Raw genomic sequence first — 27978 nt, forward strand, 5'->3', positions numbered from 1 at the left:
TTTTTCCAGCCTTTCCTTGGTGGCACATAAAATACCAAGTGAGCATTTGGCTTTATGGCTTCTGGCAGATTTGGGAAAAGATGGTAAATATTAAGTCCCAATCTCTTGCTCCCAAAATCTAAAAACCGGCTAACAATCAGTTTTATTTTGCTGTGTTATGTTCTTGCTGTACTGTGGAAGACCTTGCCGTTAAAGCCACAGCACACATTCTACATTGAATTTCTCAGTATTTTCTTTTCCCTGTTTTAAAATGAAACTAAAAGTAACAGTACATGTTTACTAGAGGGATTTTTTTTTTTTAACGAATTCTTGAACATATCTGTTTGTTCTAAGGAAAGAAAAGATGTAAAAATTTTGTGGAGTAATCAAAACTTGCAAAGAGCAGAGAAGCATTGTCTGATCGATGGCTTTGAGAGCTGTGTTTGCCAGCACATTCATTCTCTAACTGAGTTTGACACTGACAGCATCAAATTTCTGTTTTTAGGACACTGCCCTGAGGATTTAAGCAAGTCATGTTACAGAAAGACATGTTCTAATGCTTTGTGAAGTGACAAAATTTGCTTTCATTCTGTCAGATTATAGTACTGTGAGCATTAATTAACTGTTGTGGCACTGGAGTGGATCCACATGGATCGGAAACTGGGATTATGGTCATGCCCTTTACTGAAACTTTGTATGTCTCCCAGAGCTGTCATTTGCAGCATGATACACCAATTACCACCAAAGAGATTGGTAATCAGTGCTGATTAACAGCAGAAGGCTTTTTGAACATAGAATTGTACAGAGGGAAACATGCCCAGCAGGTACCCTCTCTGATATTTAATTATAAAAGAATCTGATGGAGAGAGGTGTTTACAGGACTGGCTCTGGATTACCTACAAGTAGGTTTCTCACAGAAAAGGTTTAAAAGAAGGCATACACTAGTATTAGACAAAGGTTAGGACACTAACTCAATTAGAGCTAATTAACACCCTGTGAGTGCTTTGCTTTTTCAGCCATGCTACATACCATCACATGTGGTACTTCACTGCACAAGAACTTCTTGCTGTGGGATGGAAGAGTCTAATTCTTAAGTGCCTTAAATCAAAGAGCTCCAAGATACTGCTACTGTAAGTCATAGTTTGCAAATGATCTTTAAGGGATTTAGAAGGCGTCGAAGCTATGACTAACATTGGTTTTCTGATGTGTGGGTGGACACTTGAGTGCCATATAGATGTATGAGGTACTGCAGTTAATGAATTGATTTGGTTGACCATGGGTGTCTTGGTGAAGGTCAGGATCAGGTGGTGTGCTGTTCCCTGATGAACTAGGTTAGAGTAACTGGAAATTAAATAGAAAATTGAAATACTGTAATCTTTATGTGAAGAAAATGGGAAGATTTTGAACACTTGATCATCTGTTGCATGGATCAAAAATTATTTTTGTCCAAAGGCTCTTCATTTTGTTTTGAAATGAATTGGTGAACTTGGCATAACTCTGAATGAATTCAGGTGGGATTTTCAAAAGTATGAACATTTGTCTGATTCTTGTCCCAGTGAAGCAGGTGCGTTCATCCCTGATTTCATATGGGGTAAAGTTCACATCTCGATGCCTGTTTTTGAGAAGCCTACGCTTAGTGTCCAGATCACAGCAATCTCCCTTACACCTGACATTACTTGGCACTCTTGTTTGCAGTGCGAATGGGTAGGTCAAGGAATAAAGAGATGCTGGATATCAACCTTGCTTTCTGCTTCTTAATGAAAGCTTCTGTTTAGGTCATAGCCGGGTCAGGCTGGTGGGCAATGAGCGAATACTTGTAGTGCTGCTGCTAGTCTGTAATTGCTCTGAAGGTAACAGCCAGGCTTGTCAATCCAGTGCAACCAAGATGAAAAATGACAGGGGTAGGCTGAGAATATTGTACCAGAGCTTGCACGTAAAGCTTTCTCAAAGTGAAATTTTGCAAATTATTTTCTCCTTTTGAATAAAAGCTGGGAAAGTAGGAGCATCAGTTTGAATAGATTTTCAAATTGAAACAGGATGGCTGATGAAAACATGAGAAGTAACAATGCCAGTACATGCTTTCTGACAGTACTGGATTGTGAGAGAAAGGAGACCTGCAGTTTTTTCTCAGCATCTCCAAATAGTTCAAGTGCTTCAGGGCAGATGTATCCTCACATTGTCTCCACCATGTTTTCCACAGAGAGGTGCCTCAGACTTGGTTAGAGCATTGAGGTATTACCACATTCTTACTGGAATTTAATTTTTCCTACCTTCTTTTTACATCTCCTTATTTTGAAGACCATATAAGATATCTTTTGAAGTAGTTGTCAAATCATTCTTTTGTTTGTTACATGTATTTGAATAGCCAAACAATGCACTTTCTTCATCTTCCAAATATTTTGATAAATACACATATAATTTCTTTCTTTTTTGTCAATTTTTGCAAGCTTTAACATTCTAAACCTCATTGCTATTACTCCATGAGTTAGTCACCCAGAAGGATAGGACACAAACATTTAGAGTTGAATTACTGAAATATTTATATGTCCATGCAGTGATCTCAAGACTTGAACGTTTTTATGTACAGGGCAAAAAATGAAGCACCTTAAAACAAAGTTTAAATCGTAAGAATTTCAAGATCTTGGTCAATTAAATCATCACTGAAACATGCAATGAGTATTTCACTTTCACTAGAGAAATGTAGGAGGATCTCTGATCCAAAGGTAATTGCTTTGAACTCAAACTGCAATTTGCAGTTTGTTTTACTTGTCACCAGGTTTGCTTCTAGTTTACTGGCTACCTTCAATCAACCTATTCTGTTAAAGGTAGAAAGACTTGTTTTGAGATAGATATAATTTGATTTTTCTAATACTCTTTTAAGAAACAGAATGAGAATTACCGTTGGGAAATATGAATAACAGTGGGGAAACATCTTCAACAACAAGGAACATGTGAGGAGTTACTATGCATCTTGCCTGAGAGACAGGATGGACCAGGGACAACCTAGGGAGTGATGCTTTTAGCAGCTGCACCTACCTCAGAGCCGTTTGAGTAGCTTGTGGAGCCAGTAGGCTAATACCTCCTGCTGAGCCTGGGCCGAGCACAGGGCAGTTCACCCTTCCAGATGCCTGCTCATGTCTAAAGTCCAACAGCCTGTTGTTTTGACTACATGAAGGTGAGAGATTGCCCACCAGAGAGAGTGAAAGGTGAAAACTTTTTCCTAACCCAGCAGTATGCTCATACCCAGTGCCTGTTTTGAGCGAGTGCCTGTAACTCTGGATGAAAAGGACCAAACAAATGTCATAAACAGGTATCTTGGAAAGCTAGCAAATGATACTGAAGCTTTCCACATTAGTTTTTTTGTTGAAGAAGTCAGTGATGTGAAGCCTGAATTTATGCTCAGGAAATTACTTTTCATCCTTGCAGCATGGGTTCTTGTGCAGAGGTGGGCTCAAACAGTATGTTGAAAATTATCTTTTCACAGAATTTTCATCAAAGTACAAATGTCCTTGCCTCAGGAAGCAGTTTGTTTTCCCTTGAGAAGTGATGCTGGAAAAATCAAAAAGAGCAGTGTGCTTGCTGGCCAAAATTCACCCATGAATAAACTGCATCACAAAGCTGCCAACAACATAACGTTTTCAAAGAATATACCATGCTGTTGCTATAAGAAAAATGATTTGTAAAACTCAGTATTGTATAGGGACTCTTGCCATAACAGTATTATTAGAAACTGTTATTGTTTATAATGCTAGAGTATAGATATCTAATAGTATTTGTTCTGATTTAGTGGAATCCAGACCTGAGCCAAGTTTTGCCAGTTTCATGCTTTGCCTGTTTTGGAAGTTTCATGTAATTTTTTTTCGTGACTTTCTGTTGAGGCCTTTTTTTTAGGAACATACCTATATTTAGTCTTCTGTTGTTTAGAATAGCAAAAAAAAACCAAACTGTAATTTCAGTAAGACCAAATGCCGGGCGCTGCTCTTGGGCCACAGCAACCCCCAGCAGCACTACAGGCTTGGGGAGGAGTGGCTGGAGAGCTGCCAGTCAGAGAGGGACCTGGGAGGGTTGATTGACAGCCGGCTGAACAGGAGCCAGCAGTGTGCCCAGGGGGCCAAGAAGGCCAATGGCATCCTGGCTTGTGTCAGCAATAGCGTGGCCAGCAGGGACAGGGAAGGGATCTGACCCCTGTACTCGGCACTGGTGAGGCCGCCCCTCGATTCCTGTGTTCAGTTTTGGGCCCCTCACTACAAAAAGGACATTGAATGACTCGAGCGTGTCCAGAGAAGGGCAACGGAGCTGGTGCAGGGTCTGGAGCACAGGTCGTACGGGGAGTGGCTGAGGGAACTGGGGGGGGTTAGTTTTTAAATGCATGTTAAGTTTGGCTGCTGGCAGTTTTTGCTGAATGTTTCAAGTGGTAGTGTCTAGCACAGGCTGGACACAGCTGCTGTACATTGTCAGCTTGCACACACTTTCTTAGCAGGCTTAGCTGAAAGAACATCTAAAAGTGCTGTTCAGGCCACCTGTTGCTTTCATACATGATTCCCACAGAAACCCACCTCTGCGGAATTATAAATGATTCAGCTGTAGTTCTCTGTGCAGGTGAAGAGAGATCAAGAAAACATGCATAAGAAAAACAACTTAGGAGAAAACTCTGTTACTCCAAAGGCCCCATCAAGAAACTTTCTTTGGATCAGGGCTAAGGGTAGGTAAATCTGTTCAGATGAGAAAGAATAATTTAGATAGGAATCTGAATCTCTATGGGGAACTTGTACAAATCCTTGCTGAGTTTGTCATTACCCCACTTGTGGTGGTTAGAGCAATAGAGCATGGCTGATGGTAATCCTAGATCTGGTCAGAAGCAGAGTCATGCCCATTTTCATTATTCTTCAGGCATGACTCTAAAGACTGCAGACATTTAGTATGCTTTTGGCATTTTTTATCTGCTTTTAATGCATTAAGTGGAACTAGCCTCTTTGGAGACAAAGTGTTCCATTTATTTAGAGATGCCTTCTTGCAATGCCAGTATTTTTCAACTGTAAACTACAGGAATAATTTTTAGTGGCAGGAAAAGAATTTAGTCTGCATAGACTCCCAGCATGATTTTCAAGAGAACCTTGCCCTGAAACGGGGAAGGAATAGCGAGGGTGAGAATATGAATCTTCATCTTCTGTACTTCATCAGACATCACATAAATATGAATACAGAATCCTTGTCTACTGCAATTAGGTCTGTCTGTCTCTTGTTCCTATCTTTAGAAGTTTTCCTTCTTCGTATGCCTTGCTTGACTTCTTTGACTGCCATCGCAGCTGCCCTGGCCCCATACATACCTTTCTGTTGACACCTTGACTTCATTGCTGATGCATAATCCACATATTGTCATTATCTTTTTCTTCAGAATAAATTTAGATCAGAGATTATTGAACTCAAGTCAATTTTGTAGTTCTTTTGCATAAAAATAGTATATTTTTTTTCATATTTAGCAGTTGGTTTTCAGTCAAATTTAGAGACAAATCTGAAATGATAGTCCAAACAAGTCCAGTTTGTCCTCAGAGGGTGAAAAACCTGTATTAGGGTTGGTAATCTAGAGATTTAACAGGGGTTTTTTTAAAAAAAAAAAAAGAGAAAAAGAAATAAAAAAGGAATGGGGGAGAAGGCTTTGTCTCTGCTGAACTCTTTGAATCTAAGAAGCTATTAGAAACAAAGAGCTTTTGATCACCATCAGCTTTTGGCCGAGTTAAAACATATGACAAAGTTAGGAATGTAAGACTGGGAGCAATCACTAGGACTACAAGAGTTAGTTTGTGCCTTTCTGGTTTCTCCACTGTAATGGAATTTTATTTTTTTCCTCTCTTCAAATGAACTGAAGTTCAGTACTCACCCATTTCTAGACAGATTGCTTATTTCAGGAGGCTATGTTCTGTCTTTAATCTGCTGTCTTCACCTTGTCCCCGTTTTTTTTTAATTTTTTCCTTTCTCATGGGTCCCTGTCTCTATCCCCTCATTTCCTAGGAAATTATGATGTTGAAATTCACTATTAAAACTCCTTTTCCTCGGGCATTTTTAGATAGGATTTCTGATTCACTCCTTTAAGTTTCAGTTATATGCTCTTTCTGATATTAACAGATATTTCCGTGGAGGTTGTAAGTACAGGATTATTCATAAAGATTATTTCAGGAAAAGAACAACAACTGATGTCTCCTCTGTACTGTAATTTGTGCAGCTTGGTTTTCCACCCTAGAAAGATCACTTTACTTTTATTCAGTGGTTTTTTTTTTCCTGAAATGTTTCACGGATTGCCTGGCGTCCTTTAGAGAATGTTAAATAACACACAGAGTATTTTTTTGCTCTTGACTCATGGCTATACCCTGACATGCCAAGGGCTGAAGGAAAGGAAAACAATACAAGGTTGAGTCAGAAGTTTACACAGAGGAAGAGTCAGTCCATGCTGGCCTTCAAGTATTTAAATACACTATTTTGTTTGTCTTGTACTAGGCTGCTGTTTCATCCAGAAGTCTTCAAAGAGCACCCATTTTATTATCTTGTGTGAACCTCAAACTACAGCCACAATGAGAATGTGGTCACAGTCTTGGCTGCCTCTGGGGCATCGTGTCTGAGACAGCTAGTGCTGTTGCATGTATTTTGGCTATCTTGCTCTTATCCACATGATTGTCTGTATTTTGCCTGATTCAGTGGTTGCTAGTGCTATGGCTCTCCATCTCCCTCTCTCCTCTTCTCCCTGGCTTCTACTGTTTGACTCACTTGCCAACAGATGAACTTTCTGGCCTGGATATGATCTGCCCGTATTCTTCAGTACTCTGTTTACAAAGATGTGTATACATTTCAGAGTTTTGAATGTTGCCCTTTGCTAACACAAAGCAACAGGAAGAAATAACCTTTCCTCCTTTCTTCCTTCCTCCTGTGTTCATAGCGAATAGTGACCAGAAGAACAAAGTACAAGGTAAACCAAGCACAGAGCAGAATGTCTAATAGGGTCTGGAGGGTTTCCTTCCAGGGACCAGTTGCTTGGGACTTACTTTTGCACATTTAACGGGAAAATGGCTCTTTCAGTTTGAAATTAATTTCAGAGGAGAGTGAGGTTTGAAACATTTGACAGAAACTTCATTAATAACCCTTGATATTCTTCTAGCTCTTTGCATTTTCATGGCCTACATCAACAGGAGCAAAGCACAGATTACTTTAAGCTTATGTATTTTCTTGTATTAGGTTTCTTGTATTAGATTCATGTATCCTGTTTCAGTGAAAGTTAGGTTCATTCAACTGAAGCTCTGAGTCTATAGTTTAAAAAGAAAAATTGAAGATGTGACTACTATTGAGCCTCCAGTACCATTGATCTGGGAGCACTAGTAATTCAGCTTGTTTTGTTAAAGAAAACAGCAGTGAAGACAGCCAGTGGAGCATCTTCTACCTGTGCAGGATCACAGAATGGTTGAGGTTGAAGGGCATCTCTGGAAATCATCTAGTCCAGCCCCCTTGCTCAAAGTAGAGCCAAAGGATTGGTTGATAAGATGCTACCTGAGCCTTCTCTTCTCCAGGCTAAACAAGCCCAACTCTTTCTACCTCTTCTGGTATGTCAGATGCTCAAGTCCTTACTGTCATTATCTAAGGTCTTCATCTAACATCTACCTACCAAAGTATCCAGAAGCTATTCCTTCTCGTGTGGCTGTAGAGTTGAGAAATCTTTCTTCTACTGGCAGAATTCATGTATGAGTTAACTGAAGTGGAATGTTTATTGAGACAGATTTTAGGGCTTCTAGCAGAAGAGGGCCTGCCCCATTCATCCTAGAAAGAGTGCTGTTGCTCAGACAGGTTGCCACATCCACTGCTTTGACCTTAGGCTATAATTTCTGTGAGCCTTTATCAGACCTTGTGGTGGACTACAGTGTGTTGCATCTCTACTTCCCAACTTTCATAATAAGTGGACATCATGAAGCTTTATTTAGTGATATGAGGACTTCAATGTGCCTTTCCCTGGCACCTCATGTTTAAGCTTGGGGGGTTACATTATGCTATAGTGCTCTCTTAAAATGCTGAAGGTTTACGTTATGCTGGTGTATCAGTATGGTCAGAGGAATAACTCTGACTTTTTGATTAGTCAGAATTTAGTAAAATTGAATTTAGTTTTTTTGTCCACTCAATTGTGTGTGGTTAAACAGAAATTCCCTCAAGGGAGGAATATCTGTGTGTGCCAATTCCATCATTTTTTGAGCCAGTTCCATCATTTTCTGTATAATCATTGCTGTCTGAGAACTTAGATCTCTGACTAACAAAAATTATAAGATGGGTTCTTGAATTTACATGGTTCACATCAGCAGGTGTGAAATGTAGTACATAGATCCACCGTTTCTCTTGTTGCAATGAAGCGGTGATTTTCATGGGACATTACTTGCTTTGAAATTAACTTTTTGCATCCACAAAGCACCTCAGGATACAAACTTGTCCCTGTGAAAGTAAGAGGGGAGAGGAGAAGGTGTCTAAATCTTTTATTTTCATGAAGTAGAAATTGCAAAACATATAAACAACAGGATGGAAATGCTGGAGTTGCTTGTATTTGGCATACTTTAAAAGGGATTTGTTCACATTTGCAAAGCAAAAAGAAAAATATGGAAGACTGAAACAGAAAATGACCAACTGCAACCAAAGCATTTGCTGCCTGTTTGCTCTGAATGTGCAATTGGCCTTGGTCTTTTAATTATAATTCACAGAGATGGCTCTGTTCCCTACCCACCCTTGGGCTTCCAGGCGCACTGAGTGCTTAGGGCTTGGGATGCTAATGCTATAATTGAAACAGCTGCTCTGGTCTCTAAGTACTTTATTCATTCACCTTCGAAAATGTTGATGGATCTGTGGTGTGTGCTGGGCCCTTTCTATAGATGTGAATCTCAAACACAGCCACTTGCTAGATAGAACTAATGATGAGAATTTGCTATGGCTTTTAGTGTGTTGTCTCAGTTTTTAAAAGGAGAAGAAAAAGGGAGGGGGTGAGGGAAAGCTGCTCTTAGGCCATAATGCTCTTTGGACTAAATTCACTTTACCTACAAGACCAGACATCCTAATTCTCTATTATTCTCAATGAGTTAATCTACAAGTGAATGTAAAATATTACTAGGCCAAAAGGTCATTATTTTTACATTCTGCACTGATTTTTAAATTAGTGCATACAGAGAAGAGCTTCTTGGAATTGTTCTGTAAATGAGCAGAGAGTTCGGAGGGGCCCACACTAATTCATGAAGGCCCCAGGCTAGTGGTTGCTGTGCAGCCCCCCATTTCTCTCTTGCCTTGGGACTGCAGCGAAAGGGCTAAATTGCTGTTGCAGTCCTTGTTAAAGCCTGCAAACTTCAGGCAGTCAACAGAAACACAAGTATACCCATAGCCTTTCTCAATATACCTTCCCTTGCTCCTTGTTTTTCCTTATGCTTGTATTCAGCTCATTTCTGAAGTACTGTCCAGAAAAGAGGAGTTTGTTGTCGTGACAGATGAGTGCATTTAATCAGTGGAAAGTCATCCTAGTGTGGGCTAATGGCAAAGCCAGGGTACAGCTGGCAGTGGCTAACATGGACCTATTTGGGCTGTGGTGGAGACAGTTACTGACTAAAACACAATCACTTGACTGCTGTGATAGAACTTCAGCATAATGGTGTCTTCATTCCGGCCCACTGCTCAGCTCAACATATCCTACAGACTCAGGCAGCTTTAACCTCTTTGTGACTAGAGTTTGGTATATCCTGAGACAGCTTATGCCTGCGAAAATAGTTGTGCAGAAGCGTCTGAACTTTTAATTACCCAAGAGCTGTCTCACCCATAAACAAGCTGAAACTGCATGAAACCTTTGAGGTAGGTAGAGGCAAGGTCCACTGTGGTCCATAGGCTGGTTTTTATTTAACAGTATTGATTGTTCTTGGCAGATATGGAGCCTGAGAGCTTTGTGGTTATGTTTGTTAGGGAAAATTAGAGGTCATTGTGAGACTTTGAGAGTCAATAAATCTAAATTTTGATGAAAAAGGCAAAATCCTACTCTGAAGCAAGTACTCAGGCAGCCCGTGTGGGAAAGCAATGAGGGAAGAAAGAAAGGGCTGGGAATTTTACTGTGTCTTTTCTGTCAGGCTGCAGCACTTGGATTATGGTAGTATTCTGTTCAGGAGAAGAGGAACATTGAGGAAACGATCCTAGAAAATAGTACATTGAAAAATCCTCTTGATGTGACATGAAACAAATTATTAATGTCAGGAACTGCAGTCTTGGTGTTGCTACCCATTTTATGCTGCCTGTAGGCAAGCTGACAGTATGTACCCCTGCATGGATACTTTGCATACCTGCAGCCTTTGCTGTCTGAAGTGCTCAAAGGTTGTCACTGCATCATACAGAAAAACTCATCCTTGTTCAGAGATTGATTTATATATTCAAAATAGAGGTTAAGTCAGACTCCAGGAATGGTGCCTCAATTAATTTGGCCTTTTTAACTCAGCTGGGTATTGTTAACTTAATTGAACCTTATCCTCAGGCACCAAGTATACCTTTTTATACCTAAGTTCACAGAAATGTCACAGTGTTTCTAAAGTCACACCGGAATATCATAGCAGGGACCTTTCACCCCATTTCTGCCTTGTGAAGGAATTGTGGAATGTGTTTTTTTCCAGTCTTTGTCTGATACAGGTGAGTTTGCAAGCGAGACTTGCTTTTTGAGGCTGAGATCATGTTTCTGAGCTTTCCAGGATGCTGCAGTGCATGGTCTGCTTCCCAGAATGGCGTCTAAAGGCAAGAGCTATCCCAGCAAATGTTATTGAATTGCAATTACTGATGCCATTAAAAAAAAAAAAAGACAAAAAGACTACTTGAATTTGAAAAACAATTTCATGTGATACTGAGATGAACAGCATTGGCAGGACTACTGTGTTTTGGGAATGCATGAGAAGGCCTAGGTATTTTCTTTATCTGTAAATACTAAAGACAGTCATCATGTTTTCATGCTGGTTTAAAATCACTGTTCAGAAACACCTTCAATTTCACTGGCAATATTAGCCCAAGGAAATGAGCTTCTTGCTTTAGGTTCCTTTTTATTTGACTATGAGGAGTCAGTAAATTATACTAGAACATCTTGTGGAGTCTGTTTTCTATGCATGTTCCTTGTCAAGGCTTTTCTTATTTATGCTCAAAGGAAGTGTGTATGCCAAATGTTGAGACTAACAGGCAAATGTATGCTGAGCTAAATAAAACATCTCTGCGCTCCAAGTTCTGGGGAGTTGAGATCCCAGACAATGGCTTAAACTTGTCTTTCCAGGCAATAGCAGATGTGGTCATCTACTCTTGCCTTTCCTTCTGGGTGTTCAACGTGACCTGCTACGATTCTCTTTCTCAGAAATATCCAGTACTAAATGAGAGAGATTACATCAGTGGTCCAGAAAAAGACTCGATGTGTGGCAAAAGTTAGACTTGACTGTAGGCAGAATTTCTTCTATTTGGACCTACACAGCAGATGTCATTCTCATGTATATTCCAAGTGTGGTAAGGTTGCGAGAACACTGTTATCAACTATGATAGCATTGCTGTGACTGCCGCTATGTTGAAAGCTGTGCAAACCTCACTTTCATGGTGTCTCTCTCTCTTTGAAGTTCGCATTTCAGTTGTTATGTGGTATGCTCTGTCTGACTTCTGATGTACCATTTGCTCTGAACAGTAGATGCTAGCCTCACAAGTTCCATTTCTTAGAGTGCACTGACCACATGATTGTCTAAGTCACTCTCTTTTTTTAAACATCTTCATTCAGATTCATACAATTAAAAGGCCTCCTTCCCCAATAGGGTAATTACTCTTACAATACCCGCTACATAAGCAATAATGCACACAAACTTTCTGCATTCCAAGCCTCATCTTTCCCCATTCACATGCTTCCTAATTAGTCATTTCTTTCAAAGTCTGTTTGAAGGAAGTAAATTAAATTGGTAGAGGAAGCTGTTAATCAGGAAATACATCTTTTGTCCTCACCCCTGCAATTTCCTTTCATGCTACCCCTCACATTGCCTATGTATAGACATCTTTTGTATTGTTGCAGTTCAATGGGAGACGTTTAACTTCTATTTATTTTTCACCCTGTTTTATTTTTATTTGCTTATCTATTTTGCACCACGTATGGCACACCCTATGCCTAATGCAATCTATACCTACCTCTGTGTTGCAGCCAGACACTGAATAGCTGAAGTTATGGGAAAGGTGGCATTTGCTGAGGATTATCTGCCAGCCAGTTTCTGGGAATCTCTGAAATCCAGTCAGGCTATTTTTTTCTAACCAGACAGCTTTTTATGGGGTTTGACCTGATGAAGGAGTTTTAGAAGCCTCTTACAGGAGATTAGGGACTGTCTTGTAGTGAGCGGGAATGCCTGGAGTAGATGTTCTGTAAACCCTTCTGAACCTTATGATCCAAACAGTCCTTCAGCTAGTCCTTATTCTTTCTTTGGATTTATTGATACCTTATTTTGAAGTGTAAGTTATTAAAGCTGCTAGATAATTGCAACATATCCCTAAAGAATACAGAGTTAAGCACAGCTGTTCTTTTAAGTAAAACCTTCCCTCTCATCCACGCTTTCAGCCTTTGAACCTAAAATCTTTCATGGCTTTTATTCCACCATATAGATGATGAGCAGAAACAATATTTGTACTCCAATTTAACTGTGTCATGAAAAACCATTGCTGACTGCTGAGGTAAAAATCCCAGTTTAATTGATCTCCCAAACATGACTGATTGAAATTTGAAATTGAAATAGTTATTTCAAAATATGTTTCCACTACTCTTCTCTTTGAAAAGTCATCCCGTCTTTCTGAAGCCTTGACTGTACTTGACTATAATTAAGATTAGATTATTTTTTACTTTCGATATTTAAATAAAAAATGAAAACCACTCTTTGGCACACCTAAGCAGTGCTGTACACTGGGTTGAGAGGATGGAATTTCCTTCTGATCCTCAAAGACAATTAAGTTACTCCCTGAAGCATGAAATTTAATTACCCTCATCAGAAGCAGCATGATGCAGTGGATTAGGACATAGGAGTAAGAATCAGAAATTTTTATCTCTGATCCTAGTTCTGCCATCTAGTTATTGACTAAATGAGTCATATAACCTTCCTGTGCCTCCTTTTCACCCACCTGAAAAATGAGGTGTTTGATTTGTTTGTGAAGGGGCTGTGAGGTCTGTATAAGCATCTAAAGATGTAATGGTTTGTATGAATGCTAAGTGTTCCTGGGATTGCCTTGCCTTACATGCTGCCAGCAGTTATGGTAATTTGTTTTCATACAGTGAAATCTCATTTTTTGGCAGTGTTAGTTTCATTAAAGGAAGCGTAATCAAGCTCATATGCAAATAGGGAGAGGACTACAGGAGGAGGTGACACTAAAGAGCCATTGTGCATCACAAAAGCACGCTGAGCTGTTGTTCTTTTCACATCAGTTTTGATGCTACATCTTGGTTATGATTACTAATTGTAGCATCCCAGGAGTGTCTCCAACCATGTATTTCTCAAGAGGTGGAAGAAAGTTCCACCTTGCAAGGTTTAACTGGGGAGCAGAAAGGAAAGTTCAATGCCAGGTGAACATATTCCTCTGGGCAAGTTGCTTAGCTCTACTGTATTTGCAATTGCAGTAGTCTCTTACTGGAGTGATTAGTCACGTCATGTCAGTGGGGAGCTCCCATGAAAAACTCAGAACTGTTTATTGGATGTGATGAAGTGGCTAATTAAAATGATTTGTTCTGTTGTTTAAAACAACAACACTTTCTCATGTCTCAGCTCCACTTGGCCAAAAGAGCTTTTGAGTAGACAAGTTTCTTAGCGTGTGTGTAGCTTTAAATTTACATTTCAGAATGGTCAGTAACAAAAGTAATTCTGTAAGTGTCTGGGTTACTCTTTACATAGACATTTTAAAATGAAAAACTGAGTTTTCCTAACTAAATGGCAGTAGCAGGTTACGTTCCAGTGCAAAGGTGCCAGATTAATGTGTTGGAAAGATGTTTGCCCTCCACCATACAGTGTAATTTCATTGTCCGTCTTTGAATCTCTCTGCAGTTCCTGTTCTCTTTCTTCCAGGGCCTCTGTATTAAATTCTATTAAAAGATTCTCATTTGTAATCACAAGAGTTAGACTTAATTGTGACGCTGCAATTCTTCCTTACCTGATTCAACTCTTTACAGTACTCAAATGTGAGTCTTCAAATTTTCAGATAAGGGAATTTGCTTTAATCAGGTTAGGTAAAGCAAAATCTGTGGAATAGTGATTTTTCCAAGAGACACTCAGGAAAGAGATACAAAAATATTAATATTTTTAACTCTATAGAAGTTAATGGGAAAATATTTTTTTTTCTGTAGGTTTTATTTTCTGACATTTTAATAAATTTTCCCATGTACAATATGCTGTAGATGTAGGAGGAGATTCTACTACCAACGAAACTCTAGTGGCTTAATTGCAAACTTTCATTGTTATTCAAGAATAAGTATAACGTTAAAATATCCTTTACTTATGTCCCACGGAAACCTAAAGCAATTTAAGCCCTGCTGCGATATCTTCCCAGTTGAACAATTCTCAGGTGAGTAGCTGTACAAAAGAACCCAGTATTGCAATCCTAAAAGGAGGGTAGAGTTAACTTCCTTCCCAGCAGATGTGAGGCGGTATCATTGCAGTCCGGAGCCAAGATCTTGTTGGTCTCCTTTTCTAGGCATGGTAATTACACGCTGTTTCTGACTTATTGGTCAAAGCTAGCAGGATTAAAGAGCATTTTCTTAGGGGGGGGGGGCATTGGTGGTGTTACTCGTTTTGTCTAAAAAGCATTAAAAGAGTAAAAGGAAAGAAAATCATTACAATTATTTAATCTTTTTTATGGCAAAACTTTTGTCAAGCCATCTTCTAAAGGCATTTTGAGAGAACGGCAGGGAAGCATTCTTGGAACTGGTCATAGGGATGTGGAAGGTCTGATCCAATGACACTAATAAAGGTCTTAACTGTATTTAACTTATCACTAACAGTTACATCTTGCTTATGCAAAAGGCCATAGAAAGGCTAGAAAGACAACTGGCATTAAATCAATAGAGGAAAATGTATACTATTTTTTTTTTCTCTTACTAAGTAGAATGTTCCATGAGTTTACATTGCAAAGTTTCTGCATTGCACATCAAGAATTGCCTCCTTTAATGCTGAATAATCTCTTTCATTAATATGGAGTAACTTTATTTGTTGCCATCTCAGGAACTAAATCCTTTTCAAGACTATATCATCATGCATCAAATTCAGGCCCTGATGGTTTTTTAGTAGTTTTACGATCAGTAAACTGAAATGAATTTAAAGTTGATAATTAAAAGTAATTACAAGACAGTGTATTCCATTGTTTGTAGTAGTGAGAAAAGAGTTTACACAGCCTCCTATGGGTCATTTTGTTTTTTCACCTTTTGTCTCTTAAATTGGATTGGCATCTTCTTGAAAACACTTTTTATTTTTCTGTTTGCTGCAGCCCAAAAAGGTCTAGTCTGGTTCTTTCTTTGTGCAGTGCCCATTAATTGTTGAAGCAAAAGGAAGTCTGGAGCAGTATGGAGGCAAGATTCAAAGCTGTTATAAACTCCTGTATAATTATGCAGTCGCATGCAGGATTGAGAAAGTTACGTTCTTTCACCAGTTCATCTAGTAAAGGGAAAAAATTTTCTTTTGGACTCCTACTGATAATTTTTAATTCTGCCTTTAACATGGTTTCATTCTCAGAAAATCAGCTTCTAATTTTTTCACTACCTTTAGCGTGCCGCAGGTGGATTTTGATGTGAAATACTCTGATGCAGCTGCTGTTATTGCTATTTAATTTTGTAATTCCCAAAAGTTCGCTGAACCTTTTACCAAAGAGATAAAACGAAATTCTTGCCGAGATACATTGCATTTTCCTCCCAGGCATACCATGATAAGTGTTGGTAACAATAGGAGTATTTTAGATGAGAGAGAGCTTGGACCTGGAGAAATAAAATCACACTGTAACTCAACTTAGGTATGAGGAGTCTGTAAAATTCCACATTTTTTTTCTGTGGTGAGTGGAGATGAGAGAGCAAAACACAGCTTGAGTTCAGAAAGCTTTTTTCTTAAGGAGAGGGGATAGTTCAAAGTTTTTGTCTTCCCTCAACCTCCCATTAATAGCTGCTGGGAAGCATGCAAGCTGAATCGTGACCCAGGAGGGGCCATGCAGATCTTCCTTTCCTACCTCACAGTTAGGTGCATTTAGCCCTCATTTACTATATATAAGGCAATAGGATTTAAGGGTCTGTTCTTTGGTTTTTGCTATTTGTTTCCATTTTGTTTTAATATGTCGAAGACTTTTGCTTTCAAATTGGCCTCTAAATGTCAGAAAGCAGTGGCTTTTTCAGAGCCTGGCTGGAATAGCGTTCTGGGTGAAACTTAACATATGCCTAGGCACTGGTGCAAACCGTCAGTGCTCTGTACTGAAGACATAGGTGGCAACACAGGTGTCAGGCTGGCTGATGGCATGGAATTTAATTCTACCTTCCAGATGTAGAAGGATGTCTGGGGAATGGTCACAAAGATGGTTGCTGTACATGGGATGTCAAGACTCAAGTCCCAAAGCTTGCTGGAATCAAGCATTTTGAAACCCCTCTTTAGCATCATGAAAGAGCACCCGATGAGGATGTGTGTGTTAATTGGATTCAAAATCATTTATCCATAAAGACAGACAAATGCAGGATGCAAGTGTTTTGGCTTGAGTTCTCACTTGAGAGTTCTGGCACATTTTTTTGAATTCAGTGCCTCTGTGAGAGCATCCTGACTTGTACTTGTAATTAATCAGTGCTGGCAGTACCCAGAGGAGCATGCAAAATGGCATCTCAAGCATTAGTGTATTGATTAGAATTAATCAGGAAAGTGTTCCTCCTGAAGCTACATGAACAACTGAAGAGTGTCTAAACTAGAAATATCTCTCAGAAATTTAAGTTCATGTGAAAACTGGATTATGGCTTCTGAAACTGGGTAACTACATGTGAAATAGAAGTGGGGAATCAAAATCTGGTACCTGGCAAACTGAGTCATGGATGGGAGGTTTAAAAAATGTTAGTTTACAGAGAAGTACTCTGGATTGTTCGGGGTCTAACACATAATCCTTGCAGACCTGTGCATGGCCAAAGGTAGTTTCTAGCATACTTTCATGTTTAAGGAGTGTGAGTGAGTATACAGAAGGTCATTTGAAAATTCAGCCCTGGTACTGTGTTCAGGTTCTGTCAGCAGCATTTTCTGTTTTGGAGAAGAGTGATACAGCTTTGTAAAAGAAACTCTGGGTGTTTCCCAAGCTTTCTTTAAGCAACGAATTCTCTCTAGATAATATATCCATGTCTGAACTCATCTAAAGTCTGAAAATATTTTGATCTAGGATTTTGAGCTACTTTGTCACTGAAGACCACAGTGTTATTAGTTTCTGCCTAAATCTAGGTATATTACAGATTCTAGATATCCAACTGCCGCCTTAGTGTAACTTCAGCGAAGGTCTGTTGGGTGGATGTAGCCTGCTATATCAAGACACCGAGCAGCACCTAAACAATACGATACAGTGTGTTGCTTTACAACATAAAGGATTAAATTAAGGTGTTAAACTGTGGTCTTTTTTATTGCCTGAGGCAGTACCTAGAGAAATCATCATGGTTATTATGGCCAATGTTGTGGTAAAAATAGGGTTTTACGTTGAAGGCTATGTGGAGATGATAGCTATGTGCACAGTAACTGATGCCTTTGTCCTTGCAGTTGTCAGCGTACCAGTCTGATTCATCACTCTGTAGAGTGCTTGGAGGTTATGCAGAGGATAACAGAAGCAATCCGTTATCTGCTGTAATTTGCTTTTGGGAACTAAGTTTCACAGAATTGCAGAATGGTTGAGGTTGGAAGGAACCTCTGAGATTGACTAGTCAAACTTCCCTGCTTGATGCAGGGTAAGACAGAGCCATATGCAATCAGGTTTTGAGTATCTCCAAGGATGGAGAATTTCTGGGCAACCTGTTCTTCCAGTGTTCAATCACCCTTAGAGTAAACGAGTTTTCCCTTGTGTTTAAATGGAATTTCTTGTCTTTCAATCCAAGCAAAGGTACCTTGTGTTTGCATGTTGTCCTTTCGTTGGATACCACTGTCTGATTCCATCTTCCTTCCATCCTCCTATAACATATAAACATTGATAAGACCCTTCCTGAGCGTTTTCTCAGTTTCTCTCTGAGAAAACAATCCCAGTTTTCTGTGCCTCTTCTTGTATGTCAGATGCTCTAGTCCCTTAATCATCTGTCTGTTTCCTGGACTCACTTCAGTAAGTCCACGTCTTTCCTGTGCTGGAAAGTCCAGCACTGGACCCAGTGCTCCAGCTGTGTCTTCCCAGTGCTGAAAAGAAGAGAACAGTCACCCCTTTGATCTGCTGTTCCGAGGACAGCCCAGGAAGCTATTGTCATTCCTTGTCATTGAGGACACATTGGTAGCTTATGTTTAACATTTTGTCCACCGGGATTCACAAATCATCTTCTGCACAGCCGCTTTCTGTCCTATGCTGGTGCATGGGGTTGTTCCTCCTCAGAGACAGCACTTTGCATTTCCCTTTGTTGGACTTGATGAGGTTCCTGCTGGCCCAAATTTACAGCCTGTCAAGGCTCCTCTCAATGGCAGCCCCAACCATCCTGTGTATCAAACACTCCTCCCAGTTTGACTGGAAGCTTACTGATGGTGAGCCTATCTCATTATCCATGTCATTAATGAAGACAGAAAACATTATTGGCTCCACTATTGGCCCCGAGGTATCCTGTTAGTGACTGGCCTCTGTACTGCTGATGATAGCCCTCTAAGCCTGGTGGTTCAGCCGGTTTTCAGTTCACCTCACTGTCCACTTACGTAGTCTGTACTTCCATCACTTTGTCAGTGAGGATGGGATGGGAGACAACATTGAAAACCTTAATAAAGTCAAGATAAATGACAACCCCTGCTTCCCTCATCCACCAAGCCAATCATCTCAGCATAGAGAGCTATCAGGTTGGTAAGCATGATTGCAGTAAGAAGAGGTTTCACATGTGATATTTCCCCATCTATCTCAAAAGATGACTGAAGTAGCTTTTCTGTTACTTGCTAAAATGCTTTCTAAAATTTTCTAAAATTAGATTCATAACATATAGGCCACTAATAGAAATTTAATAAAGCTACTACTAATTAACATCTAATGCATATCACTTACGCTGAAGTAGATCTTGCTGCTGCCAGGCAGCCTGTAGTACAGGATCTGCAAATGAGTATGGGTCTGTTAAATACAGGGCGTTGTATGGAAAAGTCTGGAGATCAGAATCCCTATTCTGCCACGGAATGACAGCAGAATCGACTCCCATCTGAATTTGCCCACAGGTCTCTCTACTGACCCAGTAGCTATTTTTAGTGTCCCCGATAAATCCACCAGTTAGTGTCATCTTTAGCTCATTTATTTTTGTGTCTCTGAAGAAAGAGGCTGATACTTGGGATTTCTTTTCACATGAATCTTCAAATCTCAGACAACCTATTGTAGGAATTTGTACCACAAAATATGAATATATTTTGTAATGAATCTGGGCTTGAGTGAGTCTGCCTTTTCCAGTCTTGCATTGCAGTGATATAAAATACCTGCTTGGCAACAGCTCTGGGAGTTAATAAAGTTTCTGTGGTAAACTATGAGAGGCCTGAGAATTTCAAACTAAAGTTATTGCACCAGTAACTCAGAAAAGCAATTCCTAAAACTCCTGGCACATTTATCCAGAGGGTGAGCAGTAGCACAGAAATGGAAATCATTGTTGAGAGCCACTGTGTACTTGGAATTAAAATCTATCAGTCTTCTGAAGCTGAGGAGAACAATTTTCATGACATACAGATGATTCTGTATTTCATAACCAAAATTAAATCTAAGGTGGTTTTTTACTCTATTCGTAGGGAAATTCGTATCCTCTAATCCCAATAATATGCCTAACTTTAGATAACATCAAAAGAAATAATGCACACAGAAGCTAGGCATTTAAAATACTATCAATGCTTTATTTTATTTAATTTCAGTAAAAGCAGATTTATCTATTTGGGGGAAGGCAATGGAAAAGTAGCAAAGATGTCAACATCCCCTTCTCAGGCAGGAACCTCTATCACTGAAGTCAGAAGAGGAGATGTGGAAATGAAAATAACTCTAAAAATTGAAATTTAGCAGTCTAGTTTCACTCTTGCTTGAAAAAAAGGAGGAAGAAACCTAGTAAATCATTAAAAAGCAGCATTTGCTTTTCTGAGTTGCAAGTTGAACTGCATTTAGCTGTTAGCAGGGTCTTTATGCACCACTTGCTTAGCGCTTTTCTTTAGGTCCTTAACATACCTGTTGGCAGCTTCCTTGCCCGATGGGAATTTTGTCCAGTTCAGCAAAGCATAATGACACTGTTGTGTCCCTGATGAGATAAAGAGTGTGTTTGAGTCTGGAGCAAGGAAAAGTCTCCTAGTTGGCAGCAGTATAGGGTCTGTGATTTGGGATTGATTCATGCTTGTAGCAGGCACAAGTGATGGTTGGTTGGTGCAGATGTCATACACATATGTTGTTATAATTCCTTTCAGAAGCATGTCTTAACTTGTTAACATCCAAATTTTGGTGTACTTCTGGAGAAAGAGGTTCTTGTTATGGATGCAAGATCAGCTGTGCAGTTTCTTGTGTTCGGAACATCTGTTCCAGTGGGTTTCCTTTCCCAGAAATGTGTTCTTGTGCACAGCCCATGTACATGCACAAACCCATACAGCTGGGGGTGATGGGAGTATTTGATGAGGAAAAATTTTTGTAAGAGCAATGAAAAATGTGTTGCCCTGATGTGTTATGTCAACTTGAAAATAGTTACGCTCTCCCTTCAAAATGCTTAATCTTGGTGTTTGAAAGCAGCTTAAGGCAACACAGCAAGTTTTTGTTCTCATCTTTTAAAACTTGCAACTGTAACTTTAAAGAGCATTTCCTAATAGGCTTTTTTAGACCCCTATTGTCTTGTTTGGCTCCAGCTGACCAGTTACAGTATGTTACAAAGAGATCTTTTTTCCTTGGTGCTGCATTTTTCCTGTAACAGAAGAAATATGAAAAAGTAGGTTAGTAGTGACTGAGTGGCTTTACAGACTCTCTTGTCTCTGACAATATTTATGGTTAGCGAGCAGGCACAGAATAAACTGGGGAGAAATGGGTGATGGGCTCTGTATCACTGCTGAAGTAATACACGCCTCTTGGGAAGCAGCCTGTCACAAATGGTGTCAACAAGTGATTTTACTGGCAGCCTGTGCCAAGGGATGAAAGGTGAAATGGGCCAGAGCGTGTTATCATACAAGTATTTTATTCCTAAAAGTTTTCCTTACAGATCAGAATTCTAGTATATTGGGGAAAATACAGATACTTATATTTTTACTGTCTACCTTTAGACATGTCTTGTTGGATACAGAACATTTGAAAGTTAAATCAGATGCTGATGTGTAAGAGTTGAGGCTCTAGGAGTAGTTCTTGTGCTGTCTGACAAGGTGTTTCAGGTGGAGCAGCAGACCCAGTGGATCAGAGGCGAGAAGGTTGATATTAAAGACAGCCAGGCCTTCATGTCTTCTAGGATCTCAGAGAATAAATTAAGCTCATACAGACTTTTTGTTCTCATCTACTCTTGGCAAGAAGCAAAGTTGAAACACTTCTGGAATGTGGATGTTAGTCTCCAGGGCTGCTAATCCAGTTCCTTAGTTTCTTGATTTACTTGGTGGGACTTTGGGAGGTGGAGGGGGAGGAAGTGCGAGGAGGAGAAATGGCATGCTTTAGTTGTAGTGCTTCATGCACATGTAGACATTCCAGCCAGCTACATTAGAAACAAAGCCTGTTACCTCAAATCAGCGACACAGTGCTGGGAATTAGAGCTATTGTGCAAGCCGTGGAGACTGCCTTGTTGCCTGAGTGACTAAGAGACTTTGCCGGTGAGAAGCAGAAGGAGTGATGTTTAAAGGGGGTGTGCATGTGCGCTACAGATTTCGCAGCTTGCTTTGCAAAGAAAGTTCAGCTTCTTGTAAGCAGCAGGCAGACATTTGAGAAATCCGAGAGCACAGAAGTGTGACAGAAGGGAGCAATAAGTTACTATTTATCTGGGTATTTCGCATCTTAGCTGGATGGAAAACTTGGTGCTTAGGAGCTTGCTTTTGCAAAACTGATGTGAGGGAAAGGCCCCGACCGCGGAGCACTGTGAGGGGAGTGAGGGCCACATGTGGAGCTGCTGCTTTGGGGGATTTAGTCCTTGTAAAATAGCCTTTCTTACCACTCCTCTTTGTTCTTTCCTCTTGCTGTGTGATGAGACCAGATGGGTGTTGCTTCAAAGGAGAGTTGGACATCTAGAGAAACCATTTCGGATCTCACTGGAGTATGTTGTTAATGGGAACAAGAGTGTAGCAGCGGTGGATTCCTTTGCAATGAAGAACTGCAGTACAGGTAATGTAGAGTATTTTATTGCTTCTAGCTCATAGTGTTTTGATGCCTTTTTGGAGAGGAGCATGAAGTCTGGCTGTTACAGGACCTTCACAGAATTAGAGCTTCTTGTCGGATCATTTAAAATATAGGGTCCTTTCCAGGGAAGAATTTTTTAAATGTTACCTTAGAAGTTTTTAACTTCTTCAAGGAAACAAGTTCAGGGTTTTTTTCCCTTTAGAAAGAATTTCTAGGAAAATTTCATCCGGGGAGAACCAAAGTAGAATTCATCCTGGCTTGCCATATGCCTATCCTGACAACTTCACTTTCTGTAGCGGAAAGTAGAACAGATGAGTGGTTCCTTGCTTGCAACCTATCTCTTTGATGTTCCTGGTGACAAATTTCAGGGTTGTGTTTTTAAACAACTTTGGAAAACTTGATTCTAGTAAAATATGCCTTTCTTTGGCAATGTTCCAAAGCAATTATTGCTGGGTAACCCCTAACAGCTTGATGTAGTGCGTGGAATTTTAATAATGGGCAACCTTAATGACGGTTACTTTTGTAAATACAAGCTCTGTTACCAGTTCAAGTATGTAAATGTAGTGCTTCATGACAGAAGCAGCTGCATTTTAGTTCTACCAGATTTATGAAGCTTGTGAATCATACTGAAATGTTTAAGTGACATGTCAGGGAAGAATATTATTACTTGTAGCACCTAACACATTACCTTTTCTCCATTTTATTTTTTTGGAATACTGCATGTCCTTCTTTTCAACCTGTCTAGGACAGGGGAATCTGCTGGTAATTATACATTATTTTGGTTATTTACGTTGCTGTCCACAAAGGCCAGTTGTATTAGGGGGTTTATTGCACTGTCTGTACATAAAGGTGATCTCTAAGCTCCACCAAGGAACAGCCTGACATTGTGCTGAAAGCACAAGGCATGTTCAGATGTTCATACACCTGTTGTTCTGCTGCTAATGTATGGAACGCATCTTGGTATCTCTCTAAGGCTAAAATAAAGTATTTCAACTCCCCCCCCAAAAAAAGTGAATGGGATAGAGTCGTTCAAATCCGCAGTGCTTTGGGAATTCATTGCAACAAATTTTATGACAGACTACGGGAGATATTCAGCTCCCATGAAGGTACATGGATTCTTCTCTTGGGACCACTTGAAGGAGAGCGGTACATGACGGTCAGTCAGCTGAGTCAAAGGATAATGTTGGCTCAGTGAGCTCATACCAATAGTGGACATTGTTCTGACAAATGACAGATGTCAGTTGCTGAGGCTATTAAGATATATTGTGGGCAAAAGGAGGAAAAAATCTCCCATTTTGTCTACACATTTGTAGCAATTGCATACTCCCCTGCTCTGCTTACAGGACACGGTGCATGAATAATACCCCCAGGGAATAAAACCACTTTTTCTTTTTTCGGTTGGTTGAAACTGCTAAGCCTTTTGCACACAGCAGAATATGTGGTACTGTGTCCTTTTACGAGAAAGAACGTGGTGATGAGCAGTTGAGGGTGGCACCTTAGGCTTGGAGAAAATAGGGAAAGCAATAAGAAAAGATTAATCTAAATCTAATTTTTCTGCAGCTGGTAGAAGCCTTTGGGCAGCTTAGCTACTTGGATACTTAATGTCAGTGACGCACCTAAAACATGGGTGAATTGGGGAAAGAAGCATCTGAGAAACAGTAACAAGCTTTCAGCCTAATTTTTCTAAGCCTTTTGAAGACCATATACACAATTTAAAAATAAATTAAGGCACATAGGCAGTCTTAGGAAATTAGGCTACCATTTCCACAGGTGGATACAGGCTTAGATCTAAATTAGATGCTGACACGGGCTTGAATAAAATGGAAGTCCAAGGTTGGGATTTGCACTTGAGCACTGGGAATTCAATTTTTTGAGTTCTTTCATCACAGAAAAGATAGGATTTTTATTGCATTTGAACTGAAAAAAATTACAGACTCCTTGGGATTGAATGGGGAATTAAAATTTAAAAAAAAAAAACAGATACTGGTAGAATTCCTAATTTTTTTAAAAATTCTAAATTTAAAAATTCTAGATTCATATCCCATCTAATTAAAAATTGAGTGGAAACATAACTCTATCATTGCCATATCTTAGTTGTGCTCCACGTTTCCCCTTCTTCATTCAACAGTGCAGCAGGTTAGAAAGCCAAAGTGATTTGTCATTTGAGTATCTTCACATTTCCCAGTTCTCATCATACAATCAGTCTTGATTGGGTTAGTTCATAGGAGAAAAGCCCTTACAGATTGAGATGTTTCATTTGGGTTTCGTTTTTCGGGTTTGTTTTTTGGGGCGTGGGAGTTTTTTTATAAATGCTCAGGATAGGCCAAAACTGCATTTGCTCCAAATAGATTGCTGTAGTTAATTATCACTGTTCTTTTCATGCACTTCATCCTCTAGCTTTTAATTCTTTAAAGGCTTTTTAGCACTTGACATGTTCTAAGTGCTGCTTTTTTTTTTTTTTTTTCCCTGAAAGTTTTCCTGAACCACAGTATTAGATTCTGATCAGAAAGCCCCTACAGTGAATAGACAGGCTGGCTTTCTATAGGTTTTAGATCTGGACAGTTAACAGGTGGCATTGCCTGTCATCCTACAGCCAATTGACTTTCAATTACTGTCATCAATGTGAAGCAGATTGTGTTTGTCAGTGTGTAAAACCGAAACTATTGATTGCCTAATTTTCTTTTTTACAACTTGCTATTTAAATAAATGCAGTATCCAAAGGAAAAAAAAAAAAAAAACACACCACACCAAACCCAAATTACAGAGAAGTTATATATTAATTTATAATGTCAGTTAAGAATTTGTTCCTTCTACGAGTAAAGTAATTGGTACAGTGGCATTTTATAGTTGATGGTAATTTCTAGCAATAAAAATAGAGTTCATTTCCTAAGTAATGTATTGACTTAATGATATTTAATGGGTTTCTTAGTGATTTTTTTATTGCAGTTGTAAATTAATTAATTTGCTAACTTATTTCCAAAAGTCTTAATTAAAGTACTTAATAGTAAGCATAAGTAAATGACAAGATATTGTTTTACTTAGCAATGTTCGATTTACCAATTCTAAGTAACTTTTTAAGTAAGGAGCGTGGAGATCAAATGCTTCTAGAACCTGTTAAAGGTTTAATGATGCTCCAAGGCTGTTATAAAACAGTTATTTCAGACACTCAGCCTGTCCAAGAGGAAGCACTTAGCTTTCAAGTTTTCAAGCTCAGTAAGCAACATAAAAAACATTTATTTTGGAGAGGGAAAAGGCTGCGTGTCGTTGATTAAATTAATGCTTCTGTCCACTCAGCATTAGTTTTTTTCACAGATACTGAAAGGACATAGAAATACACTCATTACCTTCAGAGCTGGTAAGAAGTTAGTTCTGTAATGGTCTTATGATTATAACACATACTCAAATTTCTGAAGGTTGATGTTAAGGCTGTACTAAAACCAAAATCCTTGATCCAAAGCAGAGGGCCTCTCAAGAAAGGAAAAATTTTGAAGACGTGAAGGTGATTTTACTGGGAAAAGAGATAGTGAGGGAAGAGTAAGACTATGGACTTGCAACATGTATGAAGAAATATGAGCAACTCCCAGATACAATTTTTCATTATTCTGTTTGATAAATCATCTAACTACAGATTTATGAATCAACTGCAGGAAATCAATAAAGGGCTTTCTCCAAACAGGATTACTTATGTATATGAATCATTACTGAAATGATGGGTTTGTGTATTCAGACAAAACCTGAATATGTATCATTTCAGTTTTCTCACGTATGCTCACTTTCTGCAGTTTGTCTTATAAATTAATTTGCTGACAGGATGTTGTGGTTAACTGAACTTAATGAAATACCAGTGAGCCCCTTTTCAAAATGAGTTCTTGAGGCTTCCTACTGGAAAATTGCCTAGAGAAGTTAACCTCTTCAAAATCAAGAACTGAAATAATATCAATGTATCCAATAGAATTGTAGAACAGCCCAGGTTGGAAGGGACCTCAGAAGATCATCTGGTCCAACCTCTTGTGGGAGAGGGAGCCTAGGTGAGATTATCTAGCACTCTGACCACCTACATCTTGAAAACCTTCAGTGATGGGTACTCCACCATTTCCCTGGGGAGGTGATTCCAGTGATTGTTTCTTCTCACTGTAAAAAATTTGAACATGGGTTTCTAATTGAAGTCCCACATGACACACAGCTAGTTTAGATGTTAATAATTAATTTATCAAAAATTTTGTATAACTTCTAAGTAAATTTCACTTGAGTAAAATTGCAGGATGTTTACAGAACATTAGTTGTAATTGTTGGGTAGTGGAGAGAAGACATGTACCTTCAGTGGAAAATTGTGTCTACTTCTTTTTATTAATTATCTGCTTAGTTGTAATTGTTGGGTAGTGGAGAGAAGACATGTACCTTCAGTGGAACCAACCATGTCATCTTATATGGTTTGGAGGTCCACCACTGCCCAGAAATTCAAGGGAACAGGTGAACAGAACAATGAGCACAGTCAGTATTGTTCTGTTGTTATAAATCTGAAAAATATACATGATTTTTTAAAAAAATAAAAAAATCTTGAATTTCAAAAGTAGTTGTTTCTATTTGAGCTTTAGGGCCAACATTTACCATAATACTTACTTGGCATATCCAGGTCATCTTCATGTAAAGGAAGCTGGAGCGTTTCCTTTGGCATTAATGCCATGGTTAAGGAACTTACTAAGCCAGAGGATAGATCCAGAGTTAATACAAGTCAATGGGAATTATTCAGTATGTTTGGATTAAGTTCTGAGTATCCTTCATTTAAAAAAATATAAAATCAGTGAGATTAGCTGCATTTTCCCTGGAGTGGTCTATGCCATTTATACAGTTGCATTGAGCTGGCTTTGCTGTGGATCTAATTTCACTAAGTAGACATTTGGAAAAGCCTTACTATTTTAAGAATATTTGCTTCCAGATGCTTTGGCAACCAATTTTCTCCCCATCTACTTCTGCTCCCCCATGAGGTACAACTGGTTATTCTGACTTCAGGTAGTGTGCCAAAAACTATCTCTAACCTGCTAGTGTTTTTATCCTGTAGGGATCTTATGTTGGAGACAATACTGCTTTACAGATGAGTGTGGTGGCTGTAGTGAACTGAAATCATTTTAAGGTAACTCCAAAGTGAAAATTATTTCACTTGGGGTTTGTGCCCATTTAAGTAAACCAAATTTAATGCACTTGTTAAAGGGCTTATCTTTGTTTTCATTTTTCATTTTCATCTTTTTAAAATTAAGTTGTAGTAATGCTAGGAATAAAAAATTAAGCAAATTTAGTCTTAATATTGCTTCTAGGAAAGGCATAGTAACTCAGTTAGTGGTAGAGTAGCTTCTCATAGTAATGAATTAGTGATTATGCATTTCTGTTGCTGACTGTGAGCACCTACTTCTTGTGGAGCCAAATTTAGACAGTGATGGTTATGTTAAATAATTTAATCTATTTAGAGCACTAGTGTACTCACCAAATCAGGTCTGTCTCTTA

At 39.1% G+C, this 27978-nt stretch overlaps 1 protein-coding gene across 1 annotated transcript in view; it reads left to right on the top strand.

Moving 5' to 3' along the window:
• Positions 1–27978, top strand: part of ALK (ALK receptor tyrosine kinase) — a 242825-nt gene that overhangs the window by 109332 nt on the left and 105515 nt on the right. The window contains exon 4 of the mRNA XM_026845712.1: positions 22337–22464. Within this exon, the coding sequence (XP_026701513.1) occupies positions 22337–22464 (128 nt within the window). The remainder of the gene's footprint in view (positions 1–22336; positions 22465–27978) is intronic.

This window comes from Athene cunicularia, assembly GCF_003259725.1.
Source record: "Athene cunicularia isolate RWA chromosome 3 unlocalized genomic scaffold, athCun1 chr3_part1, whole genome shotgun sequence".
In the NCBI taxonomy this organism is placed as follows: Eukaryota; Metazoa; Chordata; class Aves; order Strigiformes; family Strigidae; genus Athene; species Athene cunicularia.